This window comes from Rousettus aegyptiacus, unplaced genomic scaffold (genome assembly GCF_014176215.1).
Source record: "Rousettus aegyptiacus isolate mRouAeg1 unplaced genomic scaffold, mRouAeg1.p scaffold_m13_p_1, whole genome shotgun sequence".
Classification (NCBI taxonomy): Eukaryota; Metazoa; Chordata; class Mammalia; order Chiroptera; family Pteropodidae; genus Rousettus; species Rousettus aegyptiacus.
Window position 1 is genome coordinate 151,298,198 of NW_023416284.1, and position 25,162 is coordinate 151,323,359.

General features: G+C 36.9%; 1 protein-coding gene across 2 annotated transcripts in view; it reads left to right on the forward strand.

Moving 5' to 3' along the window:
• Positions 1-24,261, forward strand: part of SLC35F1 (solute carrier family 35 member F1) — a 345,733-nt gene extending 321,472 nt beyond the window's left edge. Inside the window, exons 8-9 of one of the 2 annotated variants that reach the window (XR_001597951.2) lie at positions 19,628-19,932; positions 20,317-24,261. Coding sequence is in view for 1 of the 2 variants with exons in the window: in XM_016153574.2 (XP_016009060.1) it covers positions 19,628-19,852 (225 nt within the window). In the remaining variant the exon portion in view is untranslated. The other variant, XM_016153574.2, reaches the window with a different exon arrangement.
• Positions 24,262-25,162: the final 901 nt, after the last annotated feature.

Sequence of the window (25,162 nt, forward strand, 5' to 3'; positions counted from 1 at the left end):
GAATTAGACAATCTGCGTGGTATAGTGCTCTTGCAAACTCTAATTTTACAAGACTTTTGAGAAGTGGTGATATATTTCAGTTCTTTATTACTGACAACATTATTGAATCCAGAACAGTAAATCTATTGCAATCCATGGAAAGCACAGGAAATAAGCTTTATTGTCCCTCAGAGACCCCCTAAAGTCAAACCCAGGAAGAGATTTGCATGGAAGATTTTCAATTTGATAGTGTGTTGTCTTTGTAAGGTCAGAGCTTGATCAGTTATAACTTCTATATCCTTATATTTATTGTATGAACAAGGGCACTTTTGAAATTGAAAGGTTATTAGTTTCCTGTGGCTGCTATAATAAATCACCACATACTAGTGGCTTAACACAACACAAGCTTATTATCTTACAACTCTTGAGGTCAGAAGTCTCAATGGGCTAAAATCAAGTGTCAGCAAAGCTACATGGCTTCTGGAGGCTCTAGGGGAGAACTGGTTCCTTGACTTCTCCAACTTCTGAAGCCTAACTACATTCCTTGGCTTGTGACCCTTTCATCTTCAAAGCCAGAAGTGTAGCATCATCCAATCTGACTGCCATTCCTGCTTCCTTTGTGTGATTACTTGGGCCCACCCAGATAATTCAGGATAATTTCTCCATCTTGAAATTCTTAACTCTATCACAACTGCAAAGTCTCTTTTACCATGTAAGATGACATACTCACAGGGTCCAGGGATTAGGATGTGACCATCTTAGGGGGCCATTACTCTTCCTCCACATTACTCTTCCTTCCGCAGCAGGACTATTCGTAATTGCAGAAGACAAATAAGTGTATGTTGGCTACAAACCGGGCCAGCCAAGATGTGTAGATGTGGTCTTTAGAAGCAACATCTGGACAACAAAGACACATTCTCTACCTATAGATGCCATGCTCTGTTGAATTTCCCAACTGATTTTTAAAGTAGTTCCAGTTACCTGCTAATATGTGACTTTAACAAAGAAAACACTAAGTTGTGTGGGGAGGAAAGGAATTAGGGTGAGAATGCTAATTCAGTATCTACAGCATGAAGTGTGAATTCAGCATTATGGAGTAGTAAAACGAGCATGGACTGCAAAGTCAAAGGAGTCTAGATTTAAATCGTGCCTTCTGTTTACTCTTTAAGTATTGCGAACCATTTTTTTTTTATTCTCCAAACATCAAAGTGATGTGACTTGCCTTATGGAGTTTTTGAAGGGTTCAATAATTTATAAATGGTGACCAATACTTTAAGGCTGCATAAAATAATGATGTACTTCTGATTAAATATATGGTTTAGGTTTAGTAATCTCCATCCTTATTTTTAGGATACTAATCTTATTTTAAGATTTTGTAACTAGATGTAACTTTTAACAATTTTGTCCGAATTTTCTCTTAATCATTTTTTGAAAAGACAAAACCGGGGTCTTGTGTAGGATTTTAGAAAATATTGTATCAGTCATTTTCAATTAAATTCCTTGATTTCTTTATTACTTACAATGTAGTTTTTAGATAATAGTCATAAGTACAAAACATTCAAGGGTTATTAAAATAAAATACCAAAAAATTATTTCATGATATACCATCATGTGCTAAACATTCTATAAAAAAAATAGCAGCCAATGTTGAATATATAGGATATTCCCTTTTGCTTGATGTTTAAAATAGAAAATAGCAACTTCATACATTTTGCTATTACCTTTTCAAGGCTTCATATTGCCACAGAATTGCTGTAATATTTAAAGTTGAAAGTAATTTCATAAGCAGAAATTATTTTTGTAGTTTTATCAAAATTAACAAGAAATTGATCGAGAAAAAAATGAAACATTTTTAGTTCTCTCCAAATCCCTTTTAAACACTCTACTTAGGCCATTGGGTATGGTTCCCCACACTGAACAGCATGAAACCACATGTGATCCTATTGAAAGAGGAATATTTTAGGGCTGCATAAAACTTACACTCTTACCTCAGAAAAATGTTTTTATTATCCAAATGTTCACTACTACAAAAAGGGAGATAAGAGAGTTCAAAATCATTTGTCCAAGAAGGCTACTTTAAATACTCTGGGTAATGTGATTCATGTGAATTTTATAGAATTTCATCTGTATAGATTCATTAGAAAACATTCCGCAATTTTTAGTTTCATCTTTATACCAGATCAATTTTTTATAATTGCTGAGTTATTTTTAACAAATAATCAGAAAAGTTTCTTACACTGTTAGCTGCCTATTCTAGTAATCTGGATTACATCCTATGAGGACAGGTGTAGAGTTCATGACCCTTTCTGATCCTCTCTGTCAGCCTCTAAAAATTACATCGCACATGTGCCAGTTTCTCTTACTGCTGTTGTTGTAGGTTGCTGTTGTTTTTGTTGTTGTCATTGTTATAAGAGACTTGGCAAGAAAGGTTTAAGAACTCTAGACATGAGGCTAATTTAATAATATTTTATTATGCACTAAGTTTAAAAGAACTTCACTCACCAAATATTTATTCTATGCCTTCTGTGTGCCAGGTACTGTTGTGGTGCTTAACTCTTTATTTCTAAATAAAGATGACAAGAACACCAAAAATCACTGGGCAGATTAATGCAAAGGATAACATTCCAAATCACTGAAACTCGACTTGACCAGCAATCTGAAGCATCCTTAACATGCGATTGCCAATGCTAGAGTTTGCAGAGACTGCATTATGAGTGGAATCTTTCATTAGCTGTGGATTAGAATCTGGAGCCAGGCAACCCTGTTGATCCTCTGTGTCAGTGAGCAATTTCAGTAATAGAACTGCACTTGAAAAGCCAGGGCAGGCAGCCTCGGTCTGTGGCAGCTGATGAGCAGAAAAGCAACTCTACCCATCTTATTTATAAAAGTACTCCCATAAGTAGCTTATACATTTCTTTTTGTAAGAGTGGCATCTTAAGAGGCTATGAAATCTAAGTTCATGGTATCTAAATATAATTATAAGTGGGTGATTTTTGAATTAATACTTAGCTTTTATAACTCTTTTTTTTTTTTTCTATTTCTTAAACTGTCAGTGGTGAGTAGAGAATTGGCAAAACTGCCATCAGTGAGGCCCCGAAACATTTCACATGAAATACCAAAATGATGGTCAGGGAATATTCAAACACGGTTTTCTTCTGCTTGGAAACTCAGTACAGTGTCTTTTGAGGTTTCCATCTTGATGAATTAGTTAGTGTTGCTAGCTTCTGTGGGTGGAAGGGAGCGCTTCCCAAGGAGCCTTTCAGGATCCATGGCTCCTTCCATCTTGTAGCTCTGACATCCTGTAAAGCAGGGATGAAAAAACTATGAACTCTGCGCCAGTTCCATTTTTTTTTTTTTTGGAAATATAGTTTTATTGGAGCACGGCCATGCCCATTTCTTTATATATATTATCCATGGCTGCTTTTGCCCTAAAATGACTGCATTGAGTAGTTGTGACAGAGACTATTTGACCCGCAGCCTAAAATATTTACTATCTAGCTTTTTTTTTAAAAGTTTGCTAGCCTCAGGGGTAGACCCTTGCAGTCCTCTGCAGGGCTCTCTGTGAGACAGCGTGGAGACTTTTATGGTCACTACTTAATCAGTTCTTTCTAAATTGGAAAGGAATCTGAAAAATATATTCACCAAATTGAGAATACGAGTTCAAGGGTGGGCAGAAAGGCACAGTATTGCGAGCCTGAGCCCAGGCGCCAGGAGCAGACCACCCAGGTGTGATTTTCAGCCCACTCCTTACCAAAGGGTCTCTAACTTTTTGTGCTATGGGTACCTCTGGCAGTCTGGTGAAGCCTGGAGATCACTTTCACAATGTTTTAAATCTCTAAAATAAAATGCATAGCATTACAAAGCAGGCCAATTGTATTAAACTAAAGTTATCAAAATATTTTAAAATGGGATGATATAGTAACATATCAAATTACAAATCACAAGATCTGGAAGCCCATCTAATAACTACTGTCATTTCAAAGCAGTGATGAGTGTAAGCAATATGAGAGAGATCTGCAGCAATTATAACATGATATGAAAATATGTGTGATTTCTATTAGCGAGAACATCTAAGGCACTGTTAATACTAATGTAGCTCATTGCTTACATTTATAATGAAGAAATGCCAAATGTCAGTTAGAGGTCTAGTGAAAATAAAAATCCAGGTTTCTTGTCCAGGTTTACTCCCTGAATACTATGAGGAACCTCTGATATTGCCAGCTACACAGCCTTGATCAAAAGTTACTTAACTTCTCTCAATTCTTGTTTCCTCATCAGCAAAACTGAGGTCATGTCAGTGGATACTATATAACTGGTAGCATCAAGGTCTCTGCATAGAAATGAGATACTGCAGCATCTGACACAATGAACACTCAATAAATAATGCCATTATTGAGGATAGTAGATTTTGAGTGCTTATATATCACGGTCTTCACACTTTTCAGAACTGCATAAATTACAAGTGGCTGAAACAGTATATGAACATTTATTATTTTTATAATTATATAACGATAAAGTTATTTTCACTTTAAAAATACATAGAGTTAGCAGTCCCCTCAAATAAAAAAGGAAATCTAAATACATATCTCTGCCATTGAAAAAATGGGACAAAATTGCAACCAGACACTGATTGATTAGAGGGTTCCAAATGGTCGATTCTTGGTTTTCATCAGCAAACATGAACAAAGAATTAAAGTGTTTCTATGTGTTTGCTTTCCTCATTTTTATGTAACTGAAACTCTTCATTCATAACATTGCTAAGCACTTAGTCATCTACATAGTTTTTCTTTCATTTAAATATCTGGGGATGTAGTTTTATTTTTTAAATAAATACATTTGTAAACTACTCTGTATGGTTTCAAACTTTGCAGTGTAACTCAGCCTAACTTAAATGTAAATCTGGTTGCCAGTTTCATATTCAGTTACTTCATGAAACCAGACATTTATGTACAGGAGTGCACCTGTTTCCTATTGCTCTGTGACAATCTCAGCAGTTATGGATTGTATTTGTGTTTCCTTTGAGTACTAACCAGTTCCGCCTTTAACTGAAAAAGATTCATTTTATATAAGAACTAAGCTCCAGATGATAGGGGCCATGCATGTCTCCTCCTTTGCTGGATCCCTGGTATCTAGAACAGTGCCTGGCATGATAAGGGTTTAGAAATTATTTATACAATGAAAGACTTATTTCTATAAGAAATATTTAAGGTTAAACTTCAATTTTCTAGGCTGCACATTATCTAGGAATTTTCACATAAGAAGCAAAAAAAAAAAAACCTTTTAAATGATGTAGACTCTACATTTCAAGTTGATGAAACCAGCTAAAAAGCAAAAATTTTATATTCTACAATAGCAAGTCACTGTTTTGATTCATTCTTTGATTGAACTGAATGATTGCTTAGGGAACATCTCAAGGGAACATAAAGATTAAAAAACCAGCTTAATGCCATAATAACTATAGACAGTGTCACAAGGGAGTGAGAGAATAGAATTCACATCGAGGTTGAAATTTTGCTAAGACATTTATTCTAGTGGTAGAATAAAATCATATCTAATATTTGGATTTATTATTCATAAGTTATCCCACAGTAAAATTGTGAAATGAGTCATTTTCACATACTATATTATTTTAAGTATATCTATATTTATTGATGTGTACATCCACGGGGGTCAGAAAACTGCTCTGTAAAAGGCCAGATTTTAAAATATTTTAGATTTTGCAGGCCAGTCTCTTTCACAAGTACTCAGCTCTGCTTTGGACATGGCTGTCTTCCAATAAAACTTTATTTATGAAACCAGGCAGCTGCTAGGTTTGTTAGTTTACTAACCCCTGATATAGACTATAACTTTCCATGAAAACTTTTCCCTAGGTCTTCAGCCCCAAGAAATAGCCAGTTTTCCTCTGCCAAGTGTGTCATTAATAATGCTGCTGAAAGCTATACACAAAATGTTACAAACTTCTTTGCACTTCAAGCGTGCACGCTTGTTTTCAAAGCTAATTGTAATAATTTCTACCAATTGTAGAATAAGTGGGGTGAATACCTTCTATTTGAGTTCTTGGTGGCATCTAAGACTGCATCTATTAGTGTCATCATAAGGATATCTGTGGCCTGCATACAATACAGTGAAATATCTTCAGCTTATTGGTTGATTGTTTTTTTATATATATATAAAGAAATGAGGGGGAGGGAATGTCAATGCAACCAGTAGCCCTGAGCTAAACTATGAAAGGGAAAGGATATTAAAGCCACAGCTTGCAGAGGAGGATGAAGCAAAGGCATCTGGAGACAGGGATTGCATTCTAAACTAATTTTGTACATATAGTGTGCCCCAGAAGAAATAAGAATATTTGATAATAACAATTATATTATCAAATTAACTTTCCTAGAATCACATGTCCAGAGAAAAGAGACCATTATACACACAGCTAACTTGACAGTAAAGAAGGTCCTTTCCAAGGGACAAATCTCTTCACAGCTTGGTTATGTCTAACCATTCCCATAAGAAAGGTGGGCACAGCAGTGGTTATATAGAGAGAGTCACATAGGTGGTCATGGCTATATCAGTTTATGGATGTCAAATTTAGGAGACACGCCTAGATTTTGATTTTTTAAAATAGGTTTCTATAATAGTAACATAACCCCAGTTCACATTGTTTTAAAGTCTTAAGACATTAGATACTTTAATTTTATTTTTATACCAGGTACAAAGTTTAATACAAAAGAGGAAAAACTAACAGTGTTGTTGAATGTCTGTCACTTTTTTTTTTTACAGCAATCCATAGATTTCGAGGATTATACAATACTGTGAAAATGTAATAATAATGATGTGAGATTCTATTATGGAATAACTATATATTCTGGGCCCAATGCCAATACTTCTCAGTGATATTTTGGAATTAAAAAGTGCATGTTGAGGGCTAGATAAGAGAAGATAGAAGCTGTTCATCAGGTACCAAACTTCTTATTTTTTCAAGAATTGATTAATCATTAAAGCCATAATACAATCTCTTCCTTGATGGCTGTGGCATCATGATGTTCTTTGCAATAAGTTACTTGTATATTTATTTCATTTTTCTGTCTCTCCTGCCACTACCAGGTAAATGTAAGAGAAGGAAATAAAGAATTCCAATGTGGTTGCAGGAGAGCTCATTTTTCATTTTGTCAAGGGATTCCCGCCCTGCAGCCATAATAGTATTTCTTGATGATCATTCATTTCTGTGAATTGAGAAAGAGCAGCTTCCAAATTCATCAATAATCCACTAAGGTTGTTCCAAGATATGTTGAATGTAAGTCGAGTCCTTCCCTATGCAATAAAGATATGGATTGCCCTTAGAAGCTTCAATATAGGGAACAGAGGAAACACAAAAATTACATTATGATGTAGTAAACTATGCAATTAGGAGATGGGAAGAGGATTAGGTGGAAGGTCAAGACCTTTGGGCATTGTGTCAACTGTCATTACAGGAACTCGTCCTAAGCACTCTACTAAACCTGCCCACACCTCTGCTTCCTCTGCTCAAGATGTTCAGTGTGGTACTCCCTACTTTTCTGAGGAGTCACTGTTTCGAAAATGCAATGAGATGATATGCAGGTGCTCCTCAACTTATGATGGGGTTACATCCTAATAAACCCATTGCAAGTTGAAAATCCATTTAATACACCTAACCTAACAAACATAACAACTTAGCCTAGCACATCTTAAATGTGCTCAGAATACTTACATTAGCCTACAGTTGGACAAAAGCATCTTACACAATGAGTACACTGTAGGGTGTGGGAGGTTTACCCTCATGATCACGTGGCTGACTGGGAGCTGCTGGGAGCTGCTGCAGCTCAGCATCATGAGGGAATACCGTATGATATATTACTAACCCAGGAAAAGATCAAAATTTAAAAGTTGAAGTACAGTTTCTATCAAATGTGTATAGTGTTTGCACCATCATGAAGTTGAAAAGTTGTAAGTCAAACCATCATAGGTTGAGGATTGTGCAAGAAAATATGAGAAAGTAGACAGTGGCTTTGTTTACTAATTAAGATTATCATGTACAGTTTAGAATTGTTATTTATTGTAGGGTTGCAAGAAAGGAGACCAGTGGAGAAATGAGAGACCTTTATAGATTAAATGTTGGCAGGAATTAAACCTACAACAACACACAGTTTATGCTAGTACTATAGATCAGAGGTCCCCAACCCCCGGGCTGCAAACTGGTACTGGCCCATGGCCTATTAAGAACCAGGTCACACAGCAGATAGTGAGCAGTGGACAAGCAAGCTAAGCTTCATCTGTATTTGCAGTCATTCCCCAGTGCTAGCATCACCACCTCAGCTCCACCTCAGCTCATCGGGCATTAGATTCTCGTAGGAGCACCTTCCCTGGTTCCAAAAAGGTTGAGGACCGGTATTATGGATGTTAAGTGTAAACCGGTTTAAAGAGATGGTATATGAACATGGGGCAATAAATGCACCATGACAAATGCTTAGAAAAGAATCCTATACCCTCAGAACAATCAGCTTCAGTAATTGAGACTCGGTCTTAATTTCTCTCTTCTTCACTCCTCACATCTAAACCATCAGCAAATTATGTTGACCCTCCTGCAAATGGATTCTCTTCTATTTCTGCTCCCGTCGTCTTAGCTCAAACCACCGCCATCTCTCATTTAGACCATTACGATAGCCTCTTGCTCTTTCTTTACTTCTCTCTACAACTAAACACCCACCAGCAGCCAGAGTGATCCTTTTAAAACACAAATCAGATTATACTCCCCTCCAGTGAATGCCCTTTAATACTTCTCATTGCATTTTGAGCAGAATTTAAAGCCCTACTGACCTCTAAGGGCCTAATCACTCTTCCTAAGTGCCTGTACTTCTATGGTTCCGAATTCCACCTGACTCTTGCCCGCCATACTGTACTTCAATGTCTTCCACTTAGGAAGAGGGTAGAGGGATATTCATAGCCTCCTCATGAGTTATGAATAATGTAAATCCCACCAAAGAGCACCTGGTACAAAGTAAACTCTCAACTGTGAGTTACTATTAAGTATTAGGCATCTGTGATGTTGGCTGTCCTTCTAGTCCTAGAACTAGCTGTGTCTTTTCTTCATTGGGATCGTTTCTCTTCTGTCCATCTGGATTGTTTTTCCCCTAGTTCCCCCATGGCTGCTCTTTCTGATACTTCAGGTATCAACTTTGATGCCTCTTCAGAGAAGACTTTCCTAATGATTTAAGTAGCTCCCGCCAGATTCTCACATCAGCCTGTCACCTGTTTGTTTCCTTCATAGTATTTTCCAAAATCATGTCACAGATTAATTCCTTTAACTTAATTTTTAGTTTGTCTCCCACAATAGACTAGAAACTAGGAGTGGAGTTATATCAATTTTATTGATCATTGTATTCCTAGCACATGACATGTAGTAGGAACTAAATAAATATTTCTTGAAAGGATGATGGTGAGCTGGTAATTAGGGTCTTAGCTCAGTTATTGAATGAATAATTAATTACTGATTCTATTAATTTAATATGACTGCTGTAATAAATTACCACAAAATTAGTGGCTTAAAATAACAGAAATTTTTCCTCTCACAGTTCTGGGAGCCAGAACTTTGAAACTGGTTTCACTGGGCTGAAATTACGGTTCAGCAGAGCTGTGCTTTATTGAGAAACCCTAGGGAAGAATCTCTTTCTTTCATTTTCCAGCTTCTGTGGCTGCCAGCATTTCTTAGCTTGTGGCTATATCCTTTCGGTCTTTAAAGTCAACATCTTCAGATCTCTCTATAAATGCATGGACAGTTCAACCTGATTCATAAATGATTTAGAAAAGGCTATAGAGGAAAGTTTTTATATCTTCATTTTAACATTCACTCTTCGTGATGTAAAAATAGCTATAGCTGACATTTATTGAACATTTACTATGTGCCATGCTCTATTATTATCCTTAGTTAACTAATGAGAGACTAGAGGCATGGAGCCATAAAGATCTTGTGCCAGATCACAGAACAAGTAAGTAGCCAACAGAGATGCAAACCCCAGAATCCTGACTCTAGATCCCATACTGTGAACCACCACTTGATATTCTCTGGAAAGTATCATTAAACACCCCATTTTAAAAACTCACCACAGAGAGAAATTGTTATGAAAGTTTACATCAGCATCATGACCTTTAGTATAACAGATTTTCATGTTATTAGTTGTATTAGGGTTCTCCGGAGAAATATAACCAATAGACTGTGTGTGTATGTTTGTCTATATCTATAGAGATAAAGATAGAGATTTATTTTAAGGAATTGGCTCACACTACTGTAGATGCTGGCAAGTTCTAAATCTGAAGGGCAGGCCAGCAAGCTGGAGACTCAGGGAAGAACTGATGTTGGAGCTAAATCCAAAAGTAGAATTTTTTCTTGCTCAAGGGACCTCAGTCTTTTGCTCCTAAGGCCTTCCACTGATTCAATGAGGCCTAACCACTTTATGGAGAGTAACCTGCTTTACTTAAGTTAATTAAGTTCTACTGATTTAAAGTTAATCTCACCTGAAAAATACCTTCACAACAACAGCTAGCCTATTGTTTGACCAAATATCTATGTGCTGTGGCCTAGCCGAGTTGACACATAAAATTAACTATTGCAAGTCTATGCCTTTTCAGGTTGGCACCCATGTGCACATCTCCTTAAATCATATTAATCTCAAAATAAAGACAATAAGAAGGTCATACTTTTGCTTGTCATAATACAGCTATCCTGCACACAACTGAAAACGCCCTCACATTTTCCCCAGAAGAAGATGCAAATGTCTTGGAGGTGTTCTCTCTTCTCCTTGATATTTCGTAACTTAAATATTATAATGTAAAGTTAACAGGACTTATATACTATGATGTAAAAGCAATACATTTTAGATGATAAGGAAATAAAGAAGACAAAAATATTTCACACACACATGCACACACATATACAAACATATTCATACCAAAATAAGGAGTAAACACTCATGACAATTACAGCCCTCATTTCTATAACTGGTCATGGAATTTAGCTGATATTTATAACTACTTCCTTCTACTACCACTTCCGTATTCCATTTATCCTCATCAAGCACCTCAGCTGGTCATGATTCTTTACCTGGTGGGATGACTCGACCTTCGTTTCTGAATTCAGTCCTGCCTGGATTGGGTTGTTGAAGTTTTCCATTGATTTTTCACAGGGCCTGGTAATATTAAGAGATACCTAATGAATCCTTATACCAGACACTCTTCTTTAACCTCCATTGTGACATACATGGCAGCCCAATTTCCCTTTGGTAACAAAGAGCAATCACCCCAGCCAGCGCAGTAACAAGAATTTCCTTCTTTATCTGTTGATTGAGAAGCATGAGGACCCCAAAGTGACTGGGTGGCAGTCTTAACTTTCAGTTCTATGGAATCATTGTTGTGTCTCCTCATTGGAAACAGTCTTCCCTTTGGAACTAAAACTTTTAGATCAGCAGAGCATAAAGTTGCAGTGACAGGAAGCAGAATTTACTAGGGGGTCTCTAGGGGTAGTAATGAGTCAGACCACTCCCATTTCCACCTCTCGATTCCATTGTAATGGAACAAGGGTACTTTGAGATGTGTTGAGCAGCAACACTACCACCTCTATAAACTATCTTTCACTAGCTTAAAATTCAGTCTCCTGAAAAATCACTTTAGCCCTGTGTGCACCTCTGTGCTGTGTGGAGGGAAAATAGATGTCTTGTGATGCAAAAGTCAGAACGTGAGAGTGAAAGCCACCTCTCAATGTACCTTGCACACAGATGTAACCCCTTTTGACTACTAATAATAAGAACGACACATGGGAAGGTGACATATATAATCCATCCAACAGCCTTTGTTGTAACTGGGCCTATAATTAAACACTCCCAGAGTGGTCCTCTTTTATTCCATTTCTGGTTTGGCTATTATGATCTTTTGCTGGAATGTAGAGAAAAGAAATCTGTGTGAATGAGGATTTCTGTCAATTCATCAAACCAAGTGAAAATGTCTGTTTGTCATATAAAAGATAATGGCAGAAATCCATTATTAGCTCCCTCTTGCTGTACTCATGTGTGAAATTACCCACAGGGGAAGATATTTGCCTGTAAAAGAACCCTATTGGCTTCAGATGTGATTGACTGCACAAATTATACTGCCAAATGAACTGGTTTTTCAAACCAAATGCTAAGCCTCATAAACTGAACTGGGATTGCAGTAGGGGGCACAGCCTGTCTTTGGGTGAGGTGACATGACAGAGAGGCAAGGGCCCTGGTTTCTTCTTCTCTCCTTAATGACATGATGTTTGGGTGATAGATTTAAATATATGGGAACATCATGTTCCCATATATTTAAATTTTAGCCATGGCTTGGTTTTGGGATATGGACCATTTGGCATTTTGAGTAGGGCACTCATTAATTTATTTTCCATGTTGATTAGATAAATTCGCTGTCATTTTCTCTCTCCTAATTGGAGAAAGAATGGGAGGTGAGGGATGGGGTTAAGCATGCTTGGTCTCTAAAGAGAACCGATTTGGGTGTTTGTCAGTAGAGTGTGTGCCATGCCCACATTTGGTATTTTTCATGCTGTGACCTAGAAGAAAGATATATTGCAATATTTAACCATAGGGATTTAGCCATTTTTTTTCTTAAAAAAAAAAATGAGGGAAATAGAGGGAAGAAGAGAAATAAGAGGAGGTAAGAATAGGAGGGAAAGCAAAGAATTTGAAAAAACTGTGGCAATTTATTTCCAGTTCAGTAAACTCAAAAGCAGGACTTTTGCATTTTTAATACTGTTAATAATAATAAAAATGATTTTGTTAGTTTAGTGCAGAGCCAAAATTAGGAGGTCAAGCATCAACTTGTTTATGTTGGCATTTCTGCGGAGCCAGGTCTGTCTGGTCTCCTTTCCTTGAATAGCAGTTGGCTCAGACTCAGCAGCCATAGATCAGGACCAGGCAGAGCCTTTCATCAAGAGATCCCAACCAGGCCCCAGCTTACAGCCTGCCCAGCAATGACCAGCTTCCCCTGGTTCTGCTTCCCACCATTCCACTCCCAGGCTCAAGGTGTGGTCCACGGCCCTCTGAGACACACATGGCTGCCAAGAGATGTTCTGTCATTGCTGAGCTGTCCTCTCCCTCCGCCTTGGGATGCATAGCAGAGTGGCTTTTTCTCTTCCAAGACTGTTACTCAAAAGGTCAGCCCTTCAATCCATATGTAAAGCGGGGGCTCAAGAGAGCTTTGGCTCCCCAAATCCACTTATATCAGCTCATCAGATTTGAACTTAAAAACACTATGGAAGCATTACATTTAATTGTGATTTGCTCTTTTAATTGGCATTTTACTTAGTCATGAATGGGTCTTTAAACTACCCTGGTACCTAGAACCTCCAAACTTTGTAATTTGGTTCTGTTTGAAGCAGAATTGGGCTTATTTATTCCTTCTTGGTCTAAAAGTCAAGCTTAGATATGCCAGTTGATTTATCTTTCCATGTGCATTTTATATCACAGAGCATAAGAGCACAGGGAAAAGGTTTGTTTTTTTTTTTTTTTTTTTTTTTTTACATTGCAGAGTATTTAGGACAGTTTTCGCAAACTTAATTAAAAGTTTATCTTTTCCCAGGCATAACTTGCCTGCTGAAATTGCCAGGTCAATCTCCCTACATAGAAATCTTCCCAGCAGTCTTGAACCTCACACTTACCAGCCTGTGCTACATAAATTTTGGAATGACCAGTCACTGCCCTTTATCTTTCTACCGACCTATGGTTGCACTGACTGCTGGGGCAACTGCTGAGTTTGCAGATTCCCTCCTAGATGTCTTATGCTAAAGAATTTAAAACATAGAAAGGTTAGTTACACCTATACCTGTTTAAAAGAATAAGTGTGAATAAGAACTAGAAAGGAAATTATTGTGACTATATATCCTTTGTTTATATGAACCACCTCCACATTAAAGCCAGGTCTAAAAACTTTTAGAAATATCCTCGAATTCATTTCTGAATAGCTTCCTTATTGAAGTTCAGAAACCAATTGCAACGCTTAGCATTATCATGTTTCCAAATGGCATGCCTCTTTCAATGGCAGACTCATAGCCAATAGATCCCTCTTGTTTGGGCAAGATCACATGTTTTGGAGTTTTAGCAATAATGTCATACTTGAGCTATGGTCTGAGCTATTTGGTATTTCCTTTCTCGCCTCATCATAGATAGCCTTGGGAGTGCTTGAGAGTACTATCCCTTGCTTATATGTCATACATGAGGAATTTTCAGGAGAAATGTTCTCTCTGGCTCCTCAGCTTCTCCCAAGAAAAGTTCAGAAGGCAGATCCTGTCAGGTCAACAGTGGCAACCCACAGGTGTATGTGTGTGTGTTTGCACAAAAATAAGAAGCAGAGAGAGAATACATGCTTGATTTAGAACAGAACCATTATTTTCTGGCTATTCAGTTCTGCAGTTCCCTTTCCTCTTAGCTTTTGAGAAATTTTCTTTACTGCTATCATTTTTCTTTCAAATTTGAACTTTTTATTCTCCTCCCAACCGATCTTCCTCTTAGCTTTCTTGGCTCTCCAAGTTGGATCTAAATCTAAACGTAAATCTAAATCTCTCCTTTTTTCTCAGATAACTTTAGGAGCTTTACCACAGTCTCATTGCCCTGTACCCAACTTTCCTAAGGAAGCTCACCAATTACTCTTTTCCAGGTCTTTCCTCTACCTCACAAGTGACATAGTTTCTTTTTTTCCATTGAATATTTCTGGAATGTTTTGGGTTTTCTTTTTTAGTTTCTTTGTTTTGAGATAGAACTGTGGAACATCTCTCTTTTAGAGCTAAAAGAATCTTTTGATTTTTTGATTTTTTTATCTATTAAATCAAATTTAGTTATGATCATTAATAGGCCCAAGTGAAATCATTTGAGTAAAAATGACCAGAGTCCAACATCAAGCATGTTGTAAAAACCATAATACACAGGGACATACAGCTTAAAGGGACTCTTAAAATTGCACTCCCCAGAAATGAAGGAAAAACTAAGCCACCTGTATAGGAGTGGTAGATACGTATTTCAGTAAAAGTAGAGTTTTAGCCCAGAGTCATTTCATCTTTCACCTTATACCTCTCTGAGGATTACCCATATTTACCTCTGCTCACCCTCTTCTTAGTCAAGCTAAGAAAATAAAGCTGCCCTTGAAAAGTGCTCTCTTCCTCACATATTCTAATTGATATATTTATAAATGTACTTTGAAATGTCTTTCAAACCACGTGGATTTCTACTTGTATAAGCTTAGGCTCATTAAAATCATTAGTCTATTAAAACTCAACTTAGATGTTTAATACCAAAGATAAAAATGAAGATTTGGCCTGTACTTAATTGATGTGTTGAATGACCCATTAGCTAACTAGTAATCATATTGAGATGCCAGCTGGCTAAGAGCTAGGTTTAATCCCTAGTTGGAGGTTAAAGAGCTTTGTACAGCATTATCATCAGTCTTCCATGCCACCCCCTCTGGACAATGGCTTGCGTCCCAGTCAGATTGCTCTAAGTAACTCACAGACATTCCCCTTATGTGCGGTGAGTGCTTTCAGACCCTTGTTAGCAAAGAGACTTGTCAAGATGGAAAAAGCAGCAACAAAGTAAATTGTGTGCTGTGTGCGGTAGTGTTAATTTAAGGTGCATTCTTTCTCATCTTCTCAAAGAGGCGAGTAAGATAAAATGCAGGCAGAAGTGTGTCTGTGGCACAGAACATAATGTATCTCCTGATGAGCTACAGTTAGCTGGGAGAGGACCACAAAGTACACTTTAGACAGCAACCCATGTTCTTAAATGGAGATAGGAAGCCTCTACCTGAAACTCGCCTCATCTGTAACTCAGAGATGGCTTTCAGTCTCCTTTCAGTGTTCCAGAGCCATTCCTGTTCTCTTTGCGTAGGGAACTCTGAATTATTCTTTCTTTGCACATAACAAGTTAAACAACTGGGACTATACAGAATATTTTGTTTGATTAACTGGTTTTTCAAACAATTGCTCTATCAGGGTAAGTGCAGCACCCAGAACTGAGGACTGTCCTATTAGGTACACTGACTAAATTATTATTTTTTACACCAATCTATAAAAAGAAAAAAAAATGAAACTTTTTTTACTTTTAAAAAAATCAAACCTTCCTGTCATTATTAACATTCAATATTTATACAGATTAATCATAGTGCTTGCCTTACTGCTCCCTTTTTGGATTTGTGTATTAAATAAAAACTTTCTGTACCATCTATTAATAAAATCTTTTGGATGACTTCCAAGATGACTCTGCCATGTAAAACTCCATGCTAGCTATATTTTAAACAATTTCAGATTGAATTCTGTATTAATTAAATGGAAATACATAGAAATAAAGTACAGGTGTATGTGTTGTTATTCTGAAGCTATATCCCAGGAAAACACTTTTTGGTGGATTTATCATTCAATTTGATGGTCCCATGTCCAAAAAAAAAGAATAATTCAGGTGTTATTTTTTACAATAGCAAAGGCATTAGCTCTACAAAAAAAAAAAATGAATATTAAAATATTTTTCATAATGATCAAGTCAGAATATAGGAGCCAAAATCAGAAACTGAGAGGAGTTCAAATCCTTTTTTCTGGATACACTGTATCAGATCTTTTCCTGTCCTTACCCCTACATTATCTCAATTGCCAAATTCTGTCCACCCCAAGATTATGAAACTTCTTATTCCAATTCACTGATCAATAGCCCCCAGTTTTCTACCCAGACTCTTGCTTTCTGCATCGTGCCTCCCAATTCATTGTCCTGTGACTCTCCTCTGACTGACTCCAGGTGTGAAGATGACTTTTGGAGTCAACGATTAAGGATCAATACTATGACCTCCCTTTCTATGAGTTTTTGTTTAACATTTTGTGTATGAGACATGACATTGGATTATGAAATTTAAAGTTAAAAAATTTGAAACATGTGATTGGTACAGGCTGAATTTTTTTTCTTTCTTTAGTCTGAAACTTCTCCATAATTAAATCCTTTCATTCTTTCAAAATTTTAAAAAATATATAACAAATAACATTTAGTAGATGCCCATACTATACCAGACTCAGCACTTGACCCTGGTCAAGGAAGACACAATCTCAAGTCAAGGGACTATGAGAGAAAGGCAACTTAATCAATGATTATATAAGAGTAATCATTGATTATAAGACCATGCTATAAAAAATGAAAACAAAACAATACCAATAATAATAACAGTGAAGCCAGTATGACTTGAATGCTGACTGCAAGGGAAACATCAGGAAAAGTGCTTTATATGCTTTATCTAATTTAATCTTTACAGCTACTCTGTATAGTAGGTACATTTATTATCCTCACTTTACTAATCAGGAAACTTAGACCTGGACAGGTTAAGAAACTTGTCCAAAATGACAGCTAGAAAGTAGAGCTGGGGTTTTAACCCAATTTATAGTAGCATACACTTCTAACCTCAAAATGTCCATTCTTAATCTCTCTGCCTCCATATGCTGCAATTGAAGCAGGGTTAGATCTAGACCTGCAAAGCTCTTCACTTAAAACTAGAGAGGCATGAGTGAGATATGATGGTAAAATTAGGAATAAACCCATTTCATTTGCCAAAGTTTCAGATAAAGCTCTTGAATATAAAATTTCAGGAAGCAAGTTTGGGGGTAGATAGGTTTTTTTGAGATCATATACAACAGTACTGAGTCAGTGGTCTTCTTTTCCTAACATTTTATTTTACAAACAAATTCATGGATCAAAGAGTAAAGCACATTTAAGTTCCTTGAAAAAGCTGAATTAATTATTTCAAGTTAATTAAGTGAAACCGTAACAAGCTGAGTATAGTATACGGTTTTTATTATATGGTTTTCTTTCTAGAAAGAAAATCGGAAAGTGACCTTTAGTCTTAGCTACCTTGCTTTTCCTGCTTGATAGAGAGAGATGAGAGAGAGAGAGAGAGGAAGGGAGGGGAGGAATGGACAGAGGAGGGGAGAGTAAGGGAGGAGAAGAGAGGAGAGGAGAGGAGAGGAAAGGCAAGGAGAGAGAGAAAGGAAGAAAGAGAGAGAGAGAAAGGAGGGAGGAAAGGGAGCAAGAGAAGAAGGGAGGAAACTCATCACCATGGCAGGAACTTTAGCCAAAGGACTATCTTTTCTATGTGTCTTTTTCTATTTTTGTTATTAAATTTATTGATGACATTAGTTAATAAAATTATAAAGGTTTCAAGCGTATAATTCAATAATACGTCATATGTATATCGCATAATGTGTTCACCACCTGAAGTCAAATTCTCTTCTGTCACCATGTGTTTGACCCCCTTTACCCTTATCTACCTCTCCCCTCCCTTCTTTCTCTTTGGTAACCACTTCCAAGACTGCCTTTCCTGTTATAGCCATCTTTTAACTCTTTATTATGGCCTTGCAACTTACTTTATACATTCTCCGGATACTTTTCTTGTTCTCCTTTATTCCGGCTTCCAATTAATTTTTCTGTTTTTACCAGTTTTTTAGTTCTTAAAGTATGAGCATAAAAATAAAATAAGGAACTCAAATTGATCTTTTTTTCCCATGGATACAAGATGTGGTCAAAATGGAGACAATAGCTATTGACTAAAATTGAGATTTAACATGCCATAGTGCATAGTATTGTTTTTGTCTATCTGTACCTCTGCTTCTCCATTAAGACTTAAGTCCTTGATGGTACAGATATGTTTGCATTTCTTTTTCCCCATACGAAGTTTTATGTTTGACATAGAGAAGGCATAGAAGAAACTATTTATTGAATGGAATGGAGTGAATGAATGAGTGAATCAATCAATCAATCAATCAATCAATCAACAGAAATGGTCACATATATTGTTACCTCTCTCTCCCCCAGTAACTACTCAAGTAACATCTTCCAGTGTAACTACTCTAGAAGAACAAGAAGTTCTGTTTTTTCACAAATGTATGTAAATTCTTGGGCATTTGCATAAACCAATGTCTTCTTTTTTATATATAAAACTCTATGAACTGCCAAGCAAGTAGTTTAGGAAGAAAAATGCTGTGTGTGTGAGTGTGTGTGTGTGAGATTAGTGGGGCGAGATGGAATGTTATACTATTTCTTTCCATCCAAGGATAATCTAATCTTGCAAAAATAGTCAATAACAGTTTCTACTGAGAAGACAAATAGTATCTGAATTGGATTTAAGTGAAATAAGAGTGTCTTGATGCAGCTGTGTCAGGGAAGGGTCTGGTGTTTATGGTTTCATTATAACCTTAAATGAAATATCTATATTTCTTCTGGATTCAATGAAGCCAAAAAGAGCCAACTCTTTGTTGAGTGATATATATTGGAGATTTTTTTGCTTTCAACTTGGTGTATTTTAATTTGTGCTTAACTAGCTTTCCCACATCAGGTACTCACTGGCATTTTGGGGACAATTAGCTAAGTGTTCTTCTACGTTAGCCCAGAGTAAACAAAAAAGATAAGGAGAATCAATAAGACCAAGCCAATTTCGGAAGAGAAAATTCACTTTCCATCAAGGGCTCTCTCTGGTCTGCTCACCAAGCTGCCTGTTCTAGGAGGAAGCAGCTCTACTCTCATTTCTCTGAGCCTCACCAATGTAGGAGTAGTTCTGCTGCAAATGCTAATTGACTTTGCTGTTGTGTTTTTAGTTTTCAGGACTTTATCTCCTGTCTTTCTTCACCATCCTCATCGGACTGGTGCTCTACTCCTCCACCTCCACATACATAGCGCAGGACCCCCGGGTGTATAAGCAGTTTCGCAATCCCTCGGGACCTGTTGTGGACTTACCAGCCACAGCTCAGGTGGAGCCTTCGGTCACCTACACCAGTCTGGGCCAGGAGACCGAAGAGGAGCCCCACATCCGTGTGGCCTAGGAAGAGGCCCTCCCTACCCACTGAGGACAACTCAGTGGCCACGTGTTTGCCCATCATCTCTGTATTGTACATAGAGAAAGGTATTTATTAGGTGCGGTTTTACACAGATGGACTGCAAGGTAGCAAAAACTCTGTAAAAGGCATAAGCTAAACATCACTGGAGACACAGGCTCCGATTCACTTGATTTGGAGATGCCTCGCTTATGTGTATCCTGATCACAAACCCCCGCATTAATTATTGAGAAAATTTTTGAATCAAAAGCAAGTATTATATTATTATTATTATTATTATCACTTGTATTATTATTGTACCTCTTTTAACACCAAGTTTCAGGAGGATGTTTTGTACTCCTCATGGGAACTATTGCCAGACCCACATGTAGTTAACATAAACCCCATTTTTCTATGGCAAGTCACTTTTTAAGAATCATACCTTTTTTTTTTTTTTTTTTTTTTTTGCACAGTCCATATGAGCGCTGCATGCCACAGGAGCTCCACCTTGAGAAGTTTCCTTATCCTAGGGACCTGGTGGCTAAAGGTTTCCTCCATTACCTGTTGGATTGCCTGCTCAATAAGTATTTTGTGCTGTGACCCTTGTGGGGAGGGGCAACTGACCATATAATTCTCTATTCTAGGAATAGATATAAAACAAACATTTTAGCTTTTTATATTTTAATCTCCAATTACTCCGGGCCATTGCCTTTCTGTTTTACCACCTGATTCTGCTAATCAAGTCCCTGTAATAACAGGATAAGGAACATTTCATTTCTGTGGCTTATAGGAATCCCCAGAAATAATATAATTTGTGTTTAGGGTAACATATTTTTTAGTCTTTCTGCCCCTCCCTAAATCCCCTCTTTGAAAAATGTATTTACTTTTCTTTTCCCTTAGATTTTTTAAGCTATAATATGAGAATTAACCAAGGCACTGGAAAAAGCCATGGTCCTCTGCCCTCTTATTTATATGACACCCTTTCTGAAATACACCAGCCTGGAAATTACCTTTGTCGTAGAGCATAATTGGTTATGTGGTCACCCAACAAAGTCAAGATGCTGATGTGGAACACCCTGTGACAATAGTCAACTGATCTGGCCACTTTGTCATGATAAAGATATTGCCAATGAGAAAGTCTGGCATTTTGGTCATATTTGGCATCCATTAAATAACAGAATATACCAACATAACATTCTTATGATACAGAGAATATTACAGGGTCCTGATAAGGTTTTGAGGGATATATCACTAGTCTAATTTGTTGCCCTTAAAATAGCCCTTTTTAAAAATACAGGAAATCAAAAAAACACCATAGACCACAATGATTTAGAAATAGATTCTATACGTCAGTACGTGAAATGGTCTTTAAGTTTGGCTGGCTTCAGTAACATTCAAAAGGATCCTCGATGGTAGTTGCAGGGTTTATAAAGGAAAAATAAATGCTAATGAAACCTTGAGCCATTCCAATCAATGCATCCTAAGCAAGCAAAGCTAAATACCAGAGAGGTCTCTGTAAAGTACAAGGACAGATTACAGCTTAGTCAGGATTCCCATAAAGCCTGAACGAGGCCTAGATACGGAGGCCAAAGCATCCCAACTGTCAGTCAACACCCATGTGGCCCCTCCACCTGCCCTTGGAGATGGGAAAGGAAAAGCATCTTCTCTGATTTGCAGATCTTATGGTCATTTGTGTTCAGCCCCCTTAGAAACATGTTTTATTTTCTCTGAAAAAAAAAAAAAGTCAACATTAAAGCTAAATCGAGTCAAAATAACTTTGCCAATGTCTGCCCTCTGCTACCTTTTAAGCCAATTAAATACCTTTCTCTGACTATTTTGTCCATTCAAATCTGAAGACCTTTAAAGACTGTGGTTTTATTTTTGTGTTTACATTCCTTCCGTTTGCATAATTTGCTTGATTTATTGCATTTTTAGTATTTATTTTAAGCCAAATGTTTTAGCCTTTTTTATTCATTTTTATGACACTAATTTGTAGACATATAGTAATGTCTTATCAGAAATAAGTGAATGAAAAATCTTCCCAGTAGGCTCAGTGGACTGGGAAATTTTTAAACTTTAAATTTCAAAAAGGTTTGCAATCAATGGATGCTTAAAGTTGCCATCTGAATTATTTTCTAGAATATTTTAATTGACTCCATTGTATGGAAACCAAATGTAAATGTTAAGGTGAATTCACTGTATACCCTTTGTCATCCAGTGTCCTTGTACACAAGACTTTCATGTCACTGGGGCACCTCGATGTGTTGGTTTGTCTCCATTAGGAAGGCTGATAACACTGAATTGTCCAAGATCAGGAGTTCCAGATCAACTCTTTGGGGGGAAACCAATAGCAGAGAACAAACTCTTTTTCTGTATAAACATATTGATCCTTTGGGAGTGGGGTGGGAAAGGAGTATAGGACAACATTAATTGTAGCTGTTTTCATTTCTGAAAGTTCATAACCTGCATAGACACCAGCAAAAATTTCAGCTTTTCAGTCCACCACCATTCCCTCTTCCATGAATGAGACTAGCAATTTGTACAGCATTTGATTAGATAAGTAAACCTTTCTTAAACCCCACCTAGAGATAAGTGGCAGTTCTCACTTTCTCAATGAAAATTTGCACTGGGGACAGAGCTTGCCTTGGTCACATCTTCCCACAGCTCCAAACTCTGAAATATACAACCAGGTAGACCAAGCAATAGACAAATTTGCACCACTGTGTCCCACGAAAATGTTTCAATGTTTAGTTAGGTATTGCTAACTTGTGCTATTAACCTTTTGACAAGTGTGTAGTATTGTTTGTTTTGGGTTTGTTTTTGATTTATAACCATTTAGTAGTCCCCAGCTAGCTGCCAGTACAGGTTTTACCCCATGGGTAGGATTCTATTGTCAAGCCACATAACAAAGCACACTGATCCAGACACTGCAAATGGAAAATATGAACCAAAAAAGAAATTTACACTGATAAGTTGAACAAATTCTCCATTTTTGATATTTGCATGCTCCCCTATGGACTGGCTGTGGCAATGTAATGCCTGTATAATGTTTTCAAATAAAAATAAATGCTTTATGAAAGCACCGAGTTTTTGGCTTTCTTAAGTGTTTGTCCGCACTATGACAACCCTGGAAGCAGTTCCTGTGGGATGCTAGAAATAGCAATGAAAGTAGATAGCAGGGTATTTTATGTCAAAATAAAAACCAAGAAAGAAAATATTTCCAAATTAGGAAGGGCACAGTTGGTCTCAGAGCTTTAGCTTCAAAAAGCCAAATTGAACACATTTGTCATTTGCAAAATTAATTGTTTAGAGGATGCTTAAGAAGGCTTTGGGGCTACAAACTCTAGGCCCACATTTAAAACACATATAGGACACTATAAATTTACCCCCCAAGAAAGAGTTTCTCCTAAAGAAGAAAGTTTTTTGTATGCTGCCCCTGACACAGTGCCAGACTTAAAAGATGAGCATCCTTCCACTTTTATAAAGCAAGCTTCACGTTTCTGCTCAAAACTTACACAACATCTTGCCATCATCCTTCCTCCACTAACTGCATCACCCAGCAACCCCTTAAGTACTTAGAGATACATGTTCTTGTCATTCATGTTCACAATCAGACCCCAAAAATTAAACTTAAAATATTTTTAAAAGAAAACCTTTTTCTTTTTTTTTCAGGATAAAAGGAACATCAGCACACTGACCCTTTATAAAATGTTCTTGAGATCCATCATGATCTGTTTTTATAACTAGTTAGAACAGTATGTACTTATTATAAATAATTTGCTTAAAAAATGTGACTCAGTTTTAAAAAGTTTTGTCCTTTGGAAAAATGTAAATTTTTCTCTAAAATATTGTTTATTTTTATTTGATTAACTTTGGATTATAGGTGAAATACAGTTGAACTTCAACCCAGCCTGTGTCCAAATGTCCAATAATTCTAAATTTGGGGGTCCATGTAGTATACGTATAATAAATGTATAAATCATGTTTAGTCTGTCTCCCCAGTGAATTATATTTTTAAGTGAAAGAACTGGGTTTACTAAATGCTTGGAAGTTTTTGCAAACTTAAGGTAAGGCAACACTTGAATGAATTGTGTGACTATTAGCATGAAAGAAAAAGAAACAAGTAAAATTCAGCAGGAGAGATGTTAATTTATTATATTGTCTTGATGTGCCATAGAAAGCAAATTGCAATGTCTTAAATAATAGGAACTGACATTGGATCCAGCTTATCTTCAGTGCCTAGAAAAAATCACCTTGCAGAGGGCAGGCACTCATACATCTTTTTTTAAATGGATTCTAACTTTTAAATCAGAAATACAAGGTACGAGGGTATTCTATTACGAAATGTTCCATTGTTTTTCTTCTACTACTCTTAAGTACTTTTTTTGTAAAATTCCTGTTCTTGGAAAGGAAGAAATATTGGGTCTACTTAAATGCACGTTCGATTTTTTTACAAACCCCTTTCAAACGTTTGGCCATTCAGGTTGGCCCTGGGATATAAAGCAAAGTTCTTTTTTTACTTGTAAACTATTTTTTGATTTTATAAAATTGCTTCTACATTATGTACACTGATCTTCCTTTTATCCTTTCCCCCCCCCTTTTTTTTTTTATTTTTTGCAAGCATAAACAGAGAGCTCCCTGCATGCCACCTAGGCAGTGTCTCTGCCCTTTGTTCTCTATCTACATGGTCAAAAATGTTTATTTCCAAAAAATTATAATACAGCTGGAAAGTCCCACACCTACCAGATGGCCTTTCATCAGTGCCTGAAAGAACAAACCATTGTGTGTCACTTTTCAAACCGCTAGACAAGTTGCCTCGACACACTACTGAAGCCTGATTAACTAGGAAAATTAATGATCAGAGGGAGGCGGTCTCTGGGAATAGACTAAAATTAGGAGCTTTCATCTGGATAGACAAAGGCTTCATGGGGATAAGTCTAAATCTATAAAGCATGAAAATGAGCTTGTTTACCAGGCCTCAGCATTAGAGATGAGAATGATCCTGTAGTTCTTGGAAGATAATTTCAAGATAAATAAATATTACTTTACACACTGGGGAGTAATCTTCTTGAACTTATTACCCAACATGATGGCACTGGCTTAAAATGTGTTAAGTTACCTAATAAATGGGCAAGCTACAATGGGGCATTAAGTTGGGCTCTGTAATTTATTATTCAATCCATTAACACTTTCAACAGGGAAATCGGGGACCATTAATAATTATGCCAGGACAACAGGCATAGACCCACTCTGTCACAGGCAAACACAGATGTTTGGTCATCCTGGCTTTAAGAGATACCATGGGAAGTTGGCAGTACA